Source organism: Urocitellus parryii, chromosome 4 (assembly GCF_045843805.1).
Source record: "Urocitellus parryii isolate mUroPar1 chromosome 4, mUroPar1.hap1, whole genome shotgun sequence".
NCBI lineage: Eukaryota > Metazoa > Chordata > Mammalia > Rodentia > Sciuridae > Urocitellus > Urocitellus parryii.
This window is the reverse complement of record NC_135534.1, coordinates 33,210,504-33,227,657: the sequence shown is the minus strand read 5'-3', so window position 1 is coordinate 33,227,657 and position 17,154 is coordinate 33,210,504. Positions and strand designations below refer to the sequence as shown.

The 17,154-nt window shown below is 36.8% G+C and overlaps 1 protein-coding gene across 5 annotated transcripts in view; it reads right to left on the bottom strand.

Moving 5' to 3' along the window:
- LOC113193889 (uncharacterized) overlaps positions 1-17,154 on the bottom strand; it is a 170,248-nt gene that overhangs the window by 87,969 nt on the left and 65,125 nt on the right. For all 5 annotated transcript variants that reach the window (XM_077797488.1, XM_077797487.1, XM_026404700.2 and 2 more), the window contains one exon: positions 321-562. In XM_077797488.1, the coding sequence (XP_077653614.1) occupies positions 321-538 (218 nt within the window). In that variant the 5' untranslated portion in view covers positions 539-562. The remainder of the gene's footprint in view (positions 1-320; positions 563-17,154) is intronic.

Here is a 17,154-nt window from a genome sequence, read left to right as displayed (position 1 = left end):
AGCATGTGAACATGATGTGGTTTATCGTGTCAGTTCTTTGAGACTCAAAGCCTGTGCATGTGCTGACAATTTAGTGCAAAGAACCAAGATACACGAACACCTGAGACTTCAGGAGACGCACGGCAACACAGTTCTCACTCACATGTAGGTCCTTCTGTTCTCCCCTGGAATAACCTGAGCTACAGGACTCTCTACAAAAAAAGTTGGGCATGCAGAGAAAAATGGAGGGATATGGTCCCAGGATGCTCTACTTGAATTCCCAGCCAAGGATGCCTTAGAGGGTTAAAGGGAGGCTCTGGAGCTGCAGAACCCATGCTTACCTGATCAGGTAATGGTTGATAATGGTGTCGAAGTAGCTGTAGTACACGGCATTGTTCACGTGCCCATACTGGTCATTGTCCTGCCATCTTGTCTGGATGGGCAAGAAGTACCTGTAGGCCTTGTGCTGCCGATGACAATCCTCCTGTCTCTGGATCTTGGATGAAGGAGCCAAGGAACAGGCATTCCTAGGAAGCATCCTGGAGACCCAAGAAGCCATAGTGCCTGCTGCCTCGGAGAGGACCTTCAGTGAGAAAGCAACAGTGGATAAGAAGGTTTTTTAGAGAACTGGATTTTAGTTTTGCAAAAGCAACTACAATGAATGTTGGCCACAGGTTCCAAAAGAACATTAGGAAATAAATCTGCCTTATAATCCAGGTCCTTGTCACAAACTCTATGAACCTTTTGAAAGAACTCCTTACTAAAAAGATTTCTGGCACACACTGCCAGAAGCAGGTGAAGCCTCTGTCTGAATTTTACCAGGAGGAATTTATAGTATGTTGATATGGAGGTGTTTGATTCCATGAAGTATTTTCAGTGAGCTGAAATCTACAAGTCCCTAAGAGTAGAAAAACGTAGCTCAGAGCATCAGTGTAAGATGTTTACCAGAAGACATTATCAAGAGGGCCTGCCAACAGCTAAGTTTTTTCCAAAAGTATATTAATTTTTTAACAAATCATGCTCCATAGAAAGACTTTTAAATATGCATCTACAAAGGGAAGAAAATCCAACAACCCCCAAATACTCGGTATTAACAATTCCATGTATATTATTCTAGTTTTATATACATAAGTGTACATTTTTAATAGGATCCTGATGGGATCAGACTGTATGTGTTGTTTTATAATCTCCTGTTCTAAATAGTAAATCACCAATGTACTTAGATATTCTCCATCTTCTGTAGCATTAAATTCCATTATATTCATTGCATTGATGCACCAGAATTTCTCAAATCCCCTATTGTTTCATATTTAGGACTTTTATTCCCATTTTGGTCACGGGAAAGATCTTTACCAATAAATCTTCACGTGTATTCATGATTATTTTCTTAGGATAAATTCCGAGATGCAAAATTGCTGGGTCAAAGGGCAAATGAAGTGTTAAGGCTTTTGGTATAAATTAATGCCTTCCAGAGAGGTGGTACCAATTTATCCCCACCCCAGCAGCGAATGAGCAAGCCAATTTCCCTGTCAATTGTAAAATGCTTTGTCAATTTGACTGTGTTCTCTCATTTCCATACAAATTTAATGAAATGTGCTAAGTGGAAAGATGACTGCTGCTACTAGCAATGATGGAATAACTAGTATCAGAATAACCCCTCTGTTTGAGAACAACTATGAAAGCCAGATTAAACGTAAAAGAAGAGCTGTCGGAAGGTACTGAGAAATAATGAAGGAGCAGGACTTTAGAGGCTGCATTCCTGGGGGCAGGGTGACACACGTGGCATTTGCCACTGCTGCTTCTCATTGGGGTATTTGCCAGTTGCCACATGGGGAATAAAGGCTGAAGAGAGCAGCAATTCGGATCTTGTGTGGTCTTGCTGCACTGGAAGAGGAGACAATTTTGAAAGGCCTATACCATCCTAGAGAAAAGCGCGTTAGAGAAGCGAGCCTGATACTGCATGCAGCTCCCTCTCAGGCACCTGAAGCTCTTCAGCAGCTCTGAACAAGACAGAGAAAGCAGCAAGCAACCGTCACGAAACTGAAAGTCTATGGAGAAAATAGGAGTCTCATAGTGCTGAGGATACAGAAATCAGCTTGCAGAGCTTCTGAGAAGGACAAAATCCCCAGCAAAACTAGCAATAAAGTGAAAAGACATCCCTCCAAACAGGAAAAATATTTACAAATCACATAAGTGATAGAAACCTAGTATTCAGAATATATAAAGAACTTTTACAACTCAACAATAAAAGGACAAATAATCCCATTAAAAATTGGGTAAATGAAACAGGCATTATTATTACTGTGTGTATATATGTGAATGCATGACCAATATGATTCTGCAACCTGTATACTCAGAAAAATGAGATATTATATCCCATCTGATTCAAATGTATGATATGTCAAGGTCATTGTACTGTCATGTGTAACTAATTAAAACAAATTAAAAATAAAACTATTTAACTTAAAAAATAAAAAAAAATTTGGGTAAAGAACTATTGTGTTCGTTTTCCCCTGCTACCTGAAAAGGGCTACTTCTTCAGAGTAAGTACAAATCTCAAATTGACCTACGTTAGCTCTTTTTTTTTTTTAGTGGGAGGTTTGAACTCAGGGGCCCTTGACCACTGAGCCACATGCCCAACCTTGTTTTGTATTTTATTTAGAAACAGGGTCTCACTGAATTGTTTAGTACCTTGCTTTTACTGAGGCTGGCTTTAAACTCATGAACCTCCTGCCTCAGCCTCCTGAGCTGCTGGGATTACAGGCGTGCGCCACCATGCCTGGCACTTATATCAGCTTTGATCAAGGTTAAAGGTATCTGAACCATGCCACTTGTCATTCAGCAGAAAACCAAATTCTCTCTAGCAGAACATGATAGATAGCTCCAGAATCTCTGCAACTTTTTTATATACAGGATCTGGCATTCAACAAAAACCCACAAGGCCTACCAGGAAAGAAATACACATGACAAAAAAATCCAAAGGAATTTTAAAAAATCCAATGAAAACAGCCCCACAGACTCAGATTTTAAGATAACTATGATTAAAATGCATCAGAGATTAAGAGTAATATCCTTCCTACCACATGAAGAATTCTAAAATGGGGGGGGGGGGGCGCGATGGATGTCAAAACCCTCACAGAAAAGTAAGCAAAAGCCACAAGCAGACAAGGCACAGAGAAAGATATTTAACAAGTTCTTTGAACATGAAAAACTGAACAACATCTTTCATAATAAGAGAAATATAAATTCTAAGTACATGGAGATACCATTTCTCAAAATTATCGGATTTGGTACACATTACACAGCTTGATAGCATCCTCTATTAATAGGGCCTTTGAAAGGGCCTTGAGGAAGGCCCTATAGATACATTGTGGGTAGGAAGGTCCCAATCTTTAAGGAGGGTAATGTGACAATGTCTACTAAAGCCATCGTGAGTTTTAGCCCTCAACTCACAATAAGAATACACCCTGAAGATGAACCACACAAAAATACCTATGACAAGATGCACCACTGTTAGTAATGGGAAAATACTGGGGGAACACATCTATAAGAGATTTGGTTGAATAAGCTGTAGAACACTCCCACAATGAATATCACACAGCAGGAAAGAGACTAAAGAAGATGTGAAAAGGAAAAATCAAAGTGCAAAAAATTATATAGTATGTTATTTTGTGTAAAAAAGAAGGGGAATTAAGATAACATAAATATATTTTCTGTACTTCTATTTACAAAATAATAACTCAGGAAGGTTGAAGCAGAAACCAATGAACCGGTATTAACAAGGTGGATAGAGGAGGAGAGGAGAGAAACACTGTTCTGAATACACCTTTTTATGTCATTTTGAGTTTTGGATCCATGTTAATGTTTTGGAAGAAGATGATGATGATGTCAAATTTATGATGAAGAGTGGAGAAAACCTAAAATGGAATATAAACAGAAACAAATGAACTTTACTGGATTTCAAATGAATCTCAATGATGGGGAAAAATAACTATTTTTGACTATACACCTTCAGTCTAAAGACACAAAGATCTGTTAACAAATTGAACAATAGTTAGAAGCTTTTTGTGTGTTTTTTATGTTCTGTTTTGTTTTGTTTTCAATAGTAATAGGGTTAGCAATTCTTAGTTTGCTTCTTGTGACTTGAAGCCCAGACAAGTGAGTAAATACAATGAGGTTTGAATGAACCGGGTTTCTCACCTGCAGACAGAACTTGCAAATACTGTACAGAAAAAAGCAAGACTAAAATGAATCTTCTGGTTTTAGAGAGAATTTGGGAGTATTGATATGAACTCACAGATTCAAGACAGAGATTTTGGAGATAAGATCCCCTAGTTCTGTTGAGCCTAGACCCAAAGGCACTCCAGTAGCCCTTAATGTCCAGATTTTAATTTCTAAATGCCATTCTCCACAAAAGGGAACCAAAGCTCTTTGAAGAAATGACTGTTTCAGACATTGAGGCAGAGAAAGTAGCATCCTGTCAGAAATGCTCAAAGACCATGAGGTATGCCCAAAGTTCAAGGAGCTCATGTTGTGGGCTCCCATCGGCTCCATCTGGAACAGTTGAACATCAAATTCAAAGAAAAAGACTTTCAAAGCAACAAGAGCAAGTGGAATTATCCAATGGAAACAACAGAGGACAGCACAAAAGAATGACATTTTTCAAGTACTCAAATCATCACAGAGCTAGAATTTTATGCCCAAGGAAACTATTCCTCAAAAATGAAAAGAAAGCCGTAATTTTGAGATGAGCAAAACAGAAAATTCATCCTGAGTCCACCTATAATAAGAGAAATGCTAAAAGGAGCTCCTTAGGCAAGAGAAAAAAATATTCCCAATGAAAGAATAATAATGCAGAAAATAAAAGCAATGGAAAGGGTAGAGAAGTGAATAAATTTGAATTAATATTGACTATTTAAAATGGTAACAAAAATTCTTCTGTGCTTTAGAGATATAGAATTAAAATTTCCCATATCAGTAGCAGAAGAGATAGGAGAGTACATTTGGTTCCAGTGCTATAAGGTACCTGCATTTTTGGGCAAGTGATAACAATCCTAATTCAACAATGATTGCAATAAGTTAAGGATTCATGGCATAACCTCCAAGATAGTACCCTAAATAGAAAAAAAGTGCTTAAAAATCTCAACCCTAAAAAAAAAATATTTGAGGTAAAAGAAAAAAATAAGGAGACCAACAAAAAACAACAGCAAGATAAAGGAATTGAGTGAAAATGGTAATAATTATATTAGTCATGATTAAATACTCCAGATAAAAGGCAAAGACTGTCAAGATGAATTTTTTTAAAAATCCAAGTACATGTTACTTATAAGAAATACATCTTAAATAGAAAGATGCAGAAAAGTTGGGAATAAAAGGGTGGAAGGCATATGTTAAAAAGAAAAGAAGGCTGGTATAGATATGCTAGTGGCAGAAAAAAATAGATCTTAAGAAATATTGTTACATTTAAAAGAAGGGCTTTGGATAAAGATAAAAGGTAATTTCAAAATGAAGATCTCATAACATATCCTCAAATACAAGAAACAAAAATTAAGAAAGCCAAAAGCACATTAGACAAAATCCCAACCACACTGTGTAGCATTAATACTCCTCTCTTTGATAAAAGAACAAGCAGAAAATAAATTAGTTAAAATAAAGGAAATTAGAACAACATGATTAACTTAACACAGTACACAACTATTGTATTTTTATATGGAGCAGTTACCAAAATAAAACATGTTCTGGACAATAAAGCAAGTCTCAACAAATTCCAAAGAATAAAACCAAACAAGCATGCTCCCTGACCACACTGGAATTCATTTTAAAGTCAATAAAAACAACAACAAAGAACTTTTAAAAAATCCTCAAATGCCTGAAAGTCAATCAATCAAGTTGTAAATAGCTTATGCATCAAATAAGAACTCATATTGGAAATATGAATATTCTCAACAGAATGATAAAGAAAATATTAATATGAACTTGTGAGACACAGACATTCTGTGTGTAGATAAAAATATGAATTAATTAAAATCCCAAGGATGGAAATCAGTAATCTCAAGAAGCTTTGAAGAAAACAGCAAATTAAAATCAAAGAAAAGCATAAGAGAACAATAGTAAAGATAAGGGGAAAAGTCAATGAAATGGAAAAATCATAATAGAGCAGAGGTAGTCAATCTTTCTGTGAAGGGATAGATGGTGAACATATTAGATATTGTGGGTTATAATATCTATATGGAGTTCTCTGCCATTGTAACACAAAAGCAGAGATAGACAGTATATAAGCAAATGGATACGGCTAAGTTCCAATAAAACTGTATTTATAAACACAGGTGATGGTTTACATCTGACCCATTAGTCACATTTTGCCAATATCTGTAAAAGAGGAACACATAAAGTATTTTTTTAAGTGGGCTGTTGAGGGGGGAGGTTAAAATAATTAAGATCCTGGTAAGATTGTAAAGGAAAAACAGAAGGCAAAAACTGTCAACATACAGAATAAAAAAAAAAAAGGGACACCACTATAGATCTTCAAGGCATTAAAAAGAGATAGTATAAATAACTTGAGAACAATAAATGTAATAATTCAGATGAGATGGACAAATTCATTCTTAGAAATACTAACTTATCAAAACTGACACAAGAAGAAATAGAAAATCCAAACCTTTATTTGTCCTTTAAATATATGTGTCAGTAATTAAAAGCCTACCCACAAAGAAAACTTCCAGCCCTAATGGAACTCATCAGTAAATTCTTAAAACATTTCAGGAATTAAAATCAATGTTGTATTAGTTATTCAAAAGCAGATAAAATAAAATCACTTCTGAACTCATATTTTGAGGCCTTGATACACAACTTAACAATAATGGAAAAGTATTACAAGAAAGACGTACAGGTCAATCTCTCTCTCATAAAATAAATGAAAAAATTTGGGAAAGTCAAATACAAATATTATGAGATCAAATCTTGTGATATGTAAAAAGAATAAATCCTAAGCTAATATATCACAATAATATAAAACTGGTTTAATATTTGAAAATCAATAAAATTCACCCCCATTGACTAAGTAAATGAGAAAAGCTATATAGTAGTAACTAAATAGATGTAAGGGGGGGGAGTGATGAAATTCAGTGCTCACTCATGATTTTTAAACATCTCAACAAACTAGGAATAGAAGGGAATATCTTTAAACTAATGAAACAATGGTCTTTTTCAGACTGACAGAAAATATATTAATGCTAAAATATTGATATGTTTCTCCCTGAGATTGGAAGACAAAGATGTCTGCAATCACTACTTCTAGTGGATATTATACTGGTAGTGCAAAGAAAATTAAAGTTAAAATCTTTTGAAAGAAAAAACTGTCATGGTTCACAAGGAATATGATTTTAACATAATATTCAAAATAAATTAATGAACAAGAATTAAAAAGTCAAATAAGTATTATCAAAGTCATTGGATATAGATATAGTTAAAAATCAACTGTACTTCCCAATACTACACTAAACAATTAGAAAGTGAAATTTTTAAAACAATACCATTTTAATTAATATAATGTAAACTACCTAAGAATAGCTAGCATCAAAAGCATCCCATAGGAATATGCCTAATAACAAATGTGCAAGAGCTATACATTGAAAACTGCAAAACACTACTGAGAGAAATTTAGGAAAATCTACATAAATGGAGGGATATACCATGTCCATGGATTAGAAGAGCAAGTATTGTCAAAGAGTCAATTCTCCCAATTGCTCTACATGTTCAAAGTAATCCCAATTAAAATCCCAGCTAACCTGCCTATGAAAATTAATAAACTGATCCTAAAACTTTACATGGAAAGACAAAAGACTTAGAACAGCCAAAACAGATATTAAAAAAGAAGTTGAAGAACTTTATAATAAATCAAGATTTATTATAAAGTATAGTTAAAATAGTGGTATCACTGTGTACCACAGTGGTATAAAAAAGTGGCACATGATAGATAAATATATCAATGGAACAGAACAGAGAGTCTAAAAAACAGATGCACTCACTCATAAGACCACATAATTTATAAAACAAGTACCAATGAAGGAAAAGATATTTTTAATATAGTTGATATTTTGAATTAAATCTTATCCTATCTCAAAGTATGCCAAGAAATTCCACATGAATAACAGGACTAAATATAAAAGAAAAAACAATTAAGCTTCTAGAAAGTAATACAGGATATATTTGTAACATTGGGGTGAACAAAATAATGTTTTAATGCAGGAGAGTAAGTGGGGGGATTCATCAAAAAATACAAAGTTTCAGTTAGAAGGAATAAATTCAATAGCTCTATCTTACAACATGGAGATTATGATTAACAACAATGTACTGTATTCTTGAAAATAGCTAAGTGTAGATTTTAAGTGTTCTCATCCCACACAAAAAAATAATAAGTATGTGAACAGATGCATATGTTAGTTAGCCATCCCACAATGCACCTATATTCCAAAACCTCATATCCTACATGATAAATATAAACAATGTTTGTCAATTTAAAAAATTACTCAAATATCATTTACCATAAAAGATGAATAAATCTAATTTCTTTAAATTTAAGAACTTACGTTTACCAAAAGACATAAGTATATAATACATATGTAAAATGTGTTGGGATTGTCTACAAATCAATGAGAAAAAAAGACAGCCCAACTTAAAAATAAACAAAAGACTTGATAGACTTAATAAAAGGGGATACCCATGGCCAATAAACACAGTAAGAGCAACTAAACATCATTAATCATCAAGGAAATTAAAATTAAAAACACAAGGGTTTTCCTTTTAAACTCTTCAGAATGCCTACAATTCTCTTGCATATGTGAGCATGTGGAATAACTAGAACTTTATTATTTTGGTGGTGGCGATATAAATTGCTGTTGGGGGCTGCCCTGAACGGGAGCTGAGCACTGGCCCCTTAGCCTTGAGTAATGGGGGTGTGGAACTATCATCGCACAAAGGTCAAGGCAGGTGGGCCTCACCTTTGCTCCCCAAGGGAGTGTGGCTCTGGGAGTGGGCGTTACCCAATGGTACTGGGCTCCCTGACCCCTGTGTTTGCTGTAACAGGAACCCCTTGCCTTGTTTGGATGGAATTTTCTAAGGAATGTCCACCCTCTAAATAAAAACAGGGGTTCAGGATGTGCTATCTCTCTGGCCTCTTGCCTCTTGCCTCCCTCGTTCCCCTTGCCCTCCAACATGGGAGCTGAAGCCTCAGAGCCACCCTTGAACCCAGAAAAAGGTATTTCTTTGTTTGTGTGGTCTTTTCATTGTCAGCCCAAATTCACTCAGAGTGACCCTGACTCTGTCACCCACATGGGACGTGGGCGATAAATTGCTACGTATAATTTAGAAATCTATTTTTAGTGTCTACTAAAATTACAAATGCATATATGCTATGATCCAGCAATTCTACTCTTGGGTATAAAACCAATAGAAATGCATACATATGTATACCAAAAGACACACACAAGACACATAGTAGCATTATTCCTGTTTGCATCAAACAAGAAACAACACTTTGATCAATACTCAAACCAATCAACAAATGATAGCAGAGTCATACAACAGAATATGATACAGCAATGAAAATGACTTTCTGCTACACAGAATCACACTAATAAATCTCACAGACGTAATTTTGGGGGAAAGAAGACAAACACTGCACAGTTTCATTTATATAAAGTCATAAACATCAGAAGTAATTTACAGTGATGGAAATCAGAATGGTATTTACTTTTGAGTGGTGGATAATGACTAAGGACATAAAGAAGCCTTCTATAGTGTTATTAATATTCTAAGCCTTTGGCCAGGGATGATGACATCGGTATGTTACTTTGCAGAATTTATAAAACTTCATCAAGCTTCTTACATTTATGAATGTGTTATACTTCAATAAATTTCCTCCCATAAAATGTGCTATGTGGACAGAAGTTATACAACTACACTAAGTTAGTGTTTAGAGCAGGTTTTCTTTCTTTCTTTTTTTTTTTTAATAGGCAAAGAATATATCTCTTGTCCATTCATCCTGATGAAAACTCAGAAGACTTGAGGAAAGCAAGATTCTTCTGTATGGGTCAGCTTTCTGTTACTGTAATAAATACCTGAGACAACCAACTTAAAAGTAGGTTTATTTGGGCTCAGTTGTAGAAGTTTCAGACCATGATCCATTGATCCAAAAAAAAATCCAACTATCCTCTTTTCAAGGGGATAACCCCATGATTGGAGACCTCTCACTAGACCCTACCTCTGAAAGGGTCTACACCCTCCCACTAGCACCACACTGAGGACCAAACCTTTAATACGAGGATACAGGAGGGCCCTCCAGATCCAAATCAGGGCATCCTTTGTATTCACATAATGGCTTGTTGGGTTAGCTGCCTTGTGGATATGCATACATGTGGACAGGTCCAAGTAGGCATTGGCATGCACGTGGACTTTTTAACTCTCACCTAACAGAAGAAAAAGCGATGACTTAAGAGTCCTTGGTGACCTTCCAATAACCAGCCATCCAAGTGACATTTATCATGGTCTTACACTTTTACATTTTTACCATAAACCTTCCTAAGGGATCGGCCTTTACCATCTGTGACTTTTGAAAACACGCAAGCTGACCCTGGTCCACAAGAGCACTACAAAAATCTCAGAACAAAAAAAAAGCTCTGCAGGATACTGAGTTCCCTGGTGGCATTTTGACTGACTGCAGTGAGGACAGTGGAGAAGAGTCATTCTTAGGAACAATATTAAAGAAGGTGGCATGATGCAAAGACAACCAGCGGTGACATGGGCTTCATTGCCGTTCAGATTTTACAAATAATATTAAGACCATTCCGAACCCTCTGGGGAATGTGCCTGAATGTCCCAAAGAGAGTTGCTGTAAATGGGCCCTTTCCTGAAGTCTGGGTGTGTGGGGGAGGGGCGGGGAGGTGGATCCTGCCATGCATAGACATTCTCAGGGAACTGTGAAGATATTAGCTATTTTACTCAATTTATTCCACGCTGAAACATAATAGTACATTATAAAATCTGTTTTGATTTTACTTAATCTAATGAAAAAATGTTCATCTTTTTGATAAGTGCTCATTAGCCATTTTTTTCTGACATAAACAGACAAGAAGATGTTCTTGTGCTGCATTTAAAACCCAACTCAGCTAATTACAGTGCAATGACTCAAAGAACAAAATCAGCGTACTGAAGTTTCTCACTTGAATTGCCTTTATAGTTGAATTAAAAATCTTAAAAAAAAAAATTAAAAGGGCCCTAGCAGTGTGTTTTACACTTAGGTGAAATAATGTTTAAGTAAACAAAGGCCGAAGTCTAGCACATGATAGAAGTTTTCGAATTTTCTGGTCAATTGCTCCCTAAGAGCAGTTGCTGAATTTGCCAACAGAGGTAACTGCTCCCTTCTTGGCAGGGAGGGGTGCTCTCTTTTTTGGCAGCAGTGATGAATTTGTACAAGAAATTCATCATATTTCACCCAGTCCCTTTTTTGTAAGAGCAAAAGTCAACATGTAGATAATATCTGGTCAGGGTTGGAGCCAGACTAGGATGGGTGAAGCTAAATTTTCCACATAAGACTCGATTTCACCTATAGCCCAGATTCCTGCTCATGATTTTTAGGAATATCAGATGATTTGGGATTTGGGCTATAACACTATCCTCAAGGAGTCTAAAAGAATTAATGCCATTTCCCAAAACTATTTGATTTCAACTCCAAGAAAAAATCTTAACTCGCATAATCAGACTTTGGGGGTATCTTAAATGTGGTTATGACTCAAAGGATCATTTTGTGAATTATTTTTAAAAAAATCATTTTTATTATAAAATACATTCACTTGAAACTAGAAATTCTGAAAATTATTTTAGATCTATGACTCATAAATTATGCTTATTCTACCCAAACTCCTATCAGAAAGAGGAATAAGCAAAATGAATTAAATATATCACTTTTTCCTACTTTAAGAAGTCGGTATTTAAATGAGCACCTGTAGGATTTTTTTTTTTTTAAGATTCTGTTGAATGAAGAACAAAATAACAAGAGAATAGTCTACTCCTGGGTTGATGCAGCCTGGATTGACTGACTCTCCTTCATAAAAATGACTTTGCTAGCATTTAACAGTCGATAGACATCAGATACTAAGAAAAAATTATGCATCTCCAGTCTTGGCAGGGAATCAGATTACACTAGGGTGTGCTGTTTAAGAAAGTGTTTCTTCTTTATTAACAGAGCTGTAAGCACAGGACAGCTGAACCCTGAAGCAACCATGCAAGGCTTACAGGTTAAGAACTCCAGCTGGATGAGGCAGAGGTTCACGTCCCCACCCTGCCACCTCCCCTTCAAGGGAACGAGGACAAGATTCTGCACTTCTCCAGGCTTCATAAGTGAGTAAGTCATGGGGTGAAATAACACCGGCTTTGTTGCCGTGAACATTCTACAAGGTGAGACATGAAAAGCACTTAGTACAAGGCCATCACATTATCAGGATTCAAAAATGTGGCTTGCAAGAAAGAATCACCCACAGGACATGAGCCTCGAAGACCTTTCTGTTCGTCTTCCGTGTCATGCTGTGTGTCATTGTCAACATTCCAGGGAACTTCTGGAGTTAAAAGGTGAACTTTTCTCTGTACCATATTAATTGATCAGTTTCAGGCATCAGATCCTCAATGTTGATGTTTTTATGGTTTTGATCTAATCAGTGCTCTTTATTAAATATCACCCCAAAGTATCCGTATGTACAAGGAATCGTCGGGGCATGATGGTACACTCAGTCATCACAGGTCACTAGAAAACTGCATCTTTTCTGAAATTCTACTGCTGGGCTTATGTTGTCCTTAATCCATTTTGTCCCAGCATCCAAGATAACGTAGTTGCCCAATGTCCTACTTACAGGACAGCTTATATATTTCCCAGTGTTCTATTTATAGAACAATCCATTTTCATTCTTAATGAGAATAAAGGACATGTAAGCTCTAGATTGTGACTTCTAACCCCCATTAACACACATGTCATTTTCCTTAAAATACACTTGGAACTGATGGGGTTTGTTGTTGTTGATATATATATATATATATATATATATATATATATCATATAACATTAGGATATATTTTGATGTAATCACAAAAGCATGGAAATATAATTTGCTCTAATTCAGTCCCTAGCACTTCCTGCCCCTTTCCCTCGCCCTGTTCCCCTCCTTCTACTCAACTAATATTTCTGTAATTTATTTATATATTTTTTTAATTAGTGTCTTGTGGATATACTCGATGTTGGGATTCACTGTGCTGGGGTTTTAATACTCTTAGAACAAAGGAAACACCTGCTGACATATTAGTTGATGGGAAGGGGTCATGTTTGTTTTACTCTGGTTTTGACCATCACAATGGAAACCATCAGTGTTCCCCAATCTTATGCATACTTATTGAAGCTAACTCAAACACCTTATTCCTACCCATTAATATAAAAAAAAACCTAATTATCACTCATTATTGAATGCTCACTAAGTTCCAAGAACTGGATGACTATTTCTTTTAATCCTCAAACAACCCTACACAATGAGTACTGATATCCTTACATTACAAAGTGAGAACCAGAGAGGTTAAGCAGTGGATAGGGTGCTATGGTTTGAAAGATAGTGTCCCATCCAAAATCCACATGGAGACTTAATCCCATTGTGGTGGTATTAAGAGTTATGACCTTTTGGGAATGATTAAGTCATTGGTGCCTTTTAAAAGGGCTAGAAGAAACTAGCTCAGATCCTTTTTACCTTTCTCTCTCTTCCACCATGTGAGGAAAAGAGAGTTCAAGGTGCCATCTTGAAAGGAGAGACAGGGGTCCTCATCAGCCCTTAATAGTTGATCCCCTCTTCCATGTGCAAATAATCTTCCTGCCCTCTAAACCAGTGATCTCCAAAGTGTGGGCTGCGTATCAAAGGGCGATCCAGAATGATTCAATCCATGAGAAGCATGGAAGGAAGGAAGGAAATTCTAGAACTTCTATTCAAGTTTATTTTATTCACATCAAGAAAAAGAGAGAAGTTAAGTATTAATAGAATAGAATATACAGCTTGATGCTGACACACTCACAGAGAAACCTGGAATGTCCTAAGGGAAGGGGATTCCATGCTAGGCAGTGGCATCCCCCTTGGGCAGGGTTCTGGATAATTAGCTTTATACGTTGTATATTAAGTACAAATGGCTTTAAAATGATGCCTTCCAAAAGGTTGGGGTGGGGGTAAGGATTGAAGATCATACAAAAACACAAGTAGAGGCATAAATACGCCACATGCAAGAGAACGGCAGAGCTTATTTTTCTGTACTTCCTATTACACTTTCTTTGTCTGCCATGGTATGGGGTAAAAATGAGGAAGTAATCAGGTTGGTCAAAAAATTGGGCAAAAGAAGCCACATCAGTAATGATGAGCATTTCCTAAAACCTTTGCTGTGTCTTATTCAATTACAGAGTTTTGGTGAACTTGATAAGAAGTACTTAGAAGTCTCTCATGACACACGTTGCCTACCCAACATCCATTCTCACAGTCTTCCTTGCTGAAAGAATCCTGATTTTTGGAAGGCATGACTTGATTCTCCAGATTCCCTTGCGGGCACAGGCAGCCATGTCACCCCCATATTTGGCAATGAGAAGCAAAGTCTGCTGGAGAGAGCAGGGAAAAAATTTTGATTCATGAACACAAGCCTCCCTCCTCCTCGCTCCTTTGCAGTTCTGAAGTAGGAGACATGACTCCTCCCTCTTCCCTTCTGTCTGGAATTCTGATGTGAGACCAAGAGCAGCCACACTGTGGCCATGAAGCAACAAGCACAAAGACAAAGACAGCAGGGAGGAAAGATAAGGGGTCTGGAACCATCCCTGGGCTGTGAGTAAAAATAGCCTCGGATTCAGGCAAACCACTGAAGCCCACTGTCTGTTACATGCAGCCAAACACAATCCTCTTTTGAGATTTAGAACTTAACATCAAAAGACAAAAGGCCACACATCAATGGAAACACAAGTTCTTCCTGCTGTTTTCCAAGTGGCTGAGATTACACACAGAAACAACATGGCAATAATTAATGTGTTTCCTGATCTATAAATACTGCTAGAAAATAGGCTGGCTGTTCATACAGCAATCCGTAAACATTAGTATGTTTTTTTTTCCACATTTACATCTATATTTTTAATGGAAAGACTACATGAACTAGTTTGTCCCTTAAACTTTATAATGAGCCAAAGACAAAAATAGACATCTCAAAAGAGTCAACAAATTAATGAACTCTCTGACGGGAGTATAATAATGCAACCCATTATCTTCTTTTATTTTTATTTAAAAATCCCTTTCTGATAAATATGCCACATGCACTTGATAAAATATTGGAGCACCACAGATGAGCATTCAATGAAAATTTCAAATCCTCTAAAGCTATTTATACAAATAGTTACCAAATGCAGGGATGGGCTACTTGAATGGTCAAGAAACCATTAGACGTGTTGAGGTCTCTCTATCCATCCTCTCTCAAATCATTCACCACTTTTTTTGCAATTATATATTTGTCAGTATGACTGTTTAATTCACATCCATTCTCCTTCTCCAGACAGGGGCTCTTTGAGGGCAGAAATCCATTGTTAGGGTTTTATTACAGGCCCTGATCCTATCAAGCACTCACCAAATAAACATCTGCTGAATGGATGAATGAGTGAATACTGATGAGGATGAGAAATAATGAAGTTCTGATTTCAAGACAACAGCGTGCACACAATAAATATAGACAATTTTTCTTTGTCAAATAAAATAAAATAAATTGGAGTCATGAAGTTCTGGAGAACTGAACTCAAACTGCTCTTTGCCACTCAGTGACCTCTGTCAAGAACTGGGAGGGATGTAGATGTCAGAGACTTTTAAAAAGGGTCACACCCATTATTCAAGTCAAGACTTTCTTGTTCCCTGAGTCACCAGCCCTGATTGACAGGGACTTATCGACTACCAAAAAAAAAAGAAAAAGAAAAAGAAGAGAGAGAGAGAGAGAGAGAGAGAGAGAGAGAGAGAGAGAGAGAGAGAAAGAAAGAAAGAAAGAAAGAAAGAAAGAAAGAAAGAAAGAAAGAAAGAAAGAAAGAAAGAAAGAAAGAAAAGATTTCTACCTTGTGTTACATGCTGTTCACAGGAAGAAGTTTTTCATCAGGCTCCTCCTTATCTCTCAAAGTTTCCTTATTTATAAACAGAAGGTTCTGATACTTGAGAGATTTCTGGTGTTAAGAAGCCTGGCTCACGGGGGAAAGGGCCATCCATAAGCCAACCCCCCTCTCCTGATGCAAAAACAAGTAATTTGCCTCCAGCAAAGGAAACTTTTATCTGTAACACTACAGACCCACCTCTTGACTGACACCCTGAACATGGCCAGGGAGAGTTGGTCACAAGAGGTGGGCAGCCAGTGCTACCCCCAAGCCAACCCTCACATGTTCCCCGGGAAGAACAAAACAAGGGTTTCCCAGGTCACAGTGATAGCTGGGCTGCTGGATTCTGATCCAGCCTTGTAGGGATCTTCCTCTTCTCCTCCTGAGGTTGACAACAGAATACATGAAGATGCAGGAAAAGGCAGCCATTCAGTGTAAAGATTGAATAAGAGTCACCCACAAAATTGTTTATTGTATTTTTGCAGACACTTCCACACTGAGACCACTGTGAAAAATCTCCTCTGCTGCGGTTTGAATGTTTGTCTACTCCACCACTCATTGAAATTTAATTTCCCATGAAATAGAAATAAGAAGTGGGGGATGCGGTGGTTCTTAAAATCTATTTTAATTTTTAATTGGCACGCAGTGATTGTATGTATTTATGGGGTACCGTGTGGCATTTTGACACACATATACAATTTGTAAGGATCAGATCAGGGTAACTGGCGCAGGTATCACTTCAGACCTTTATCACCTCTTTCTATTGGGAATAATCTATTCATTCGCTGATGGATACCTAAGTTTATTCCATATCTTTGCCATTGTGAATAGTGCTACAATAAACATGTGATGGAGATGTCTCTTCAGGATACTGATGCAAATTCCTTTGGCTCTATACCCAGTGTAGGACTGCTGCATCTTGTGATGGTTCTACTTCTAGTTTTTTGTTTCCAATGATGCCTGACAATTTACATTCAAGAAGTAGGACCCTGAAG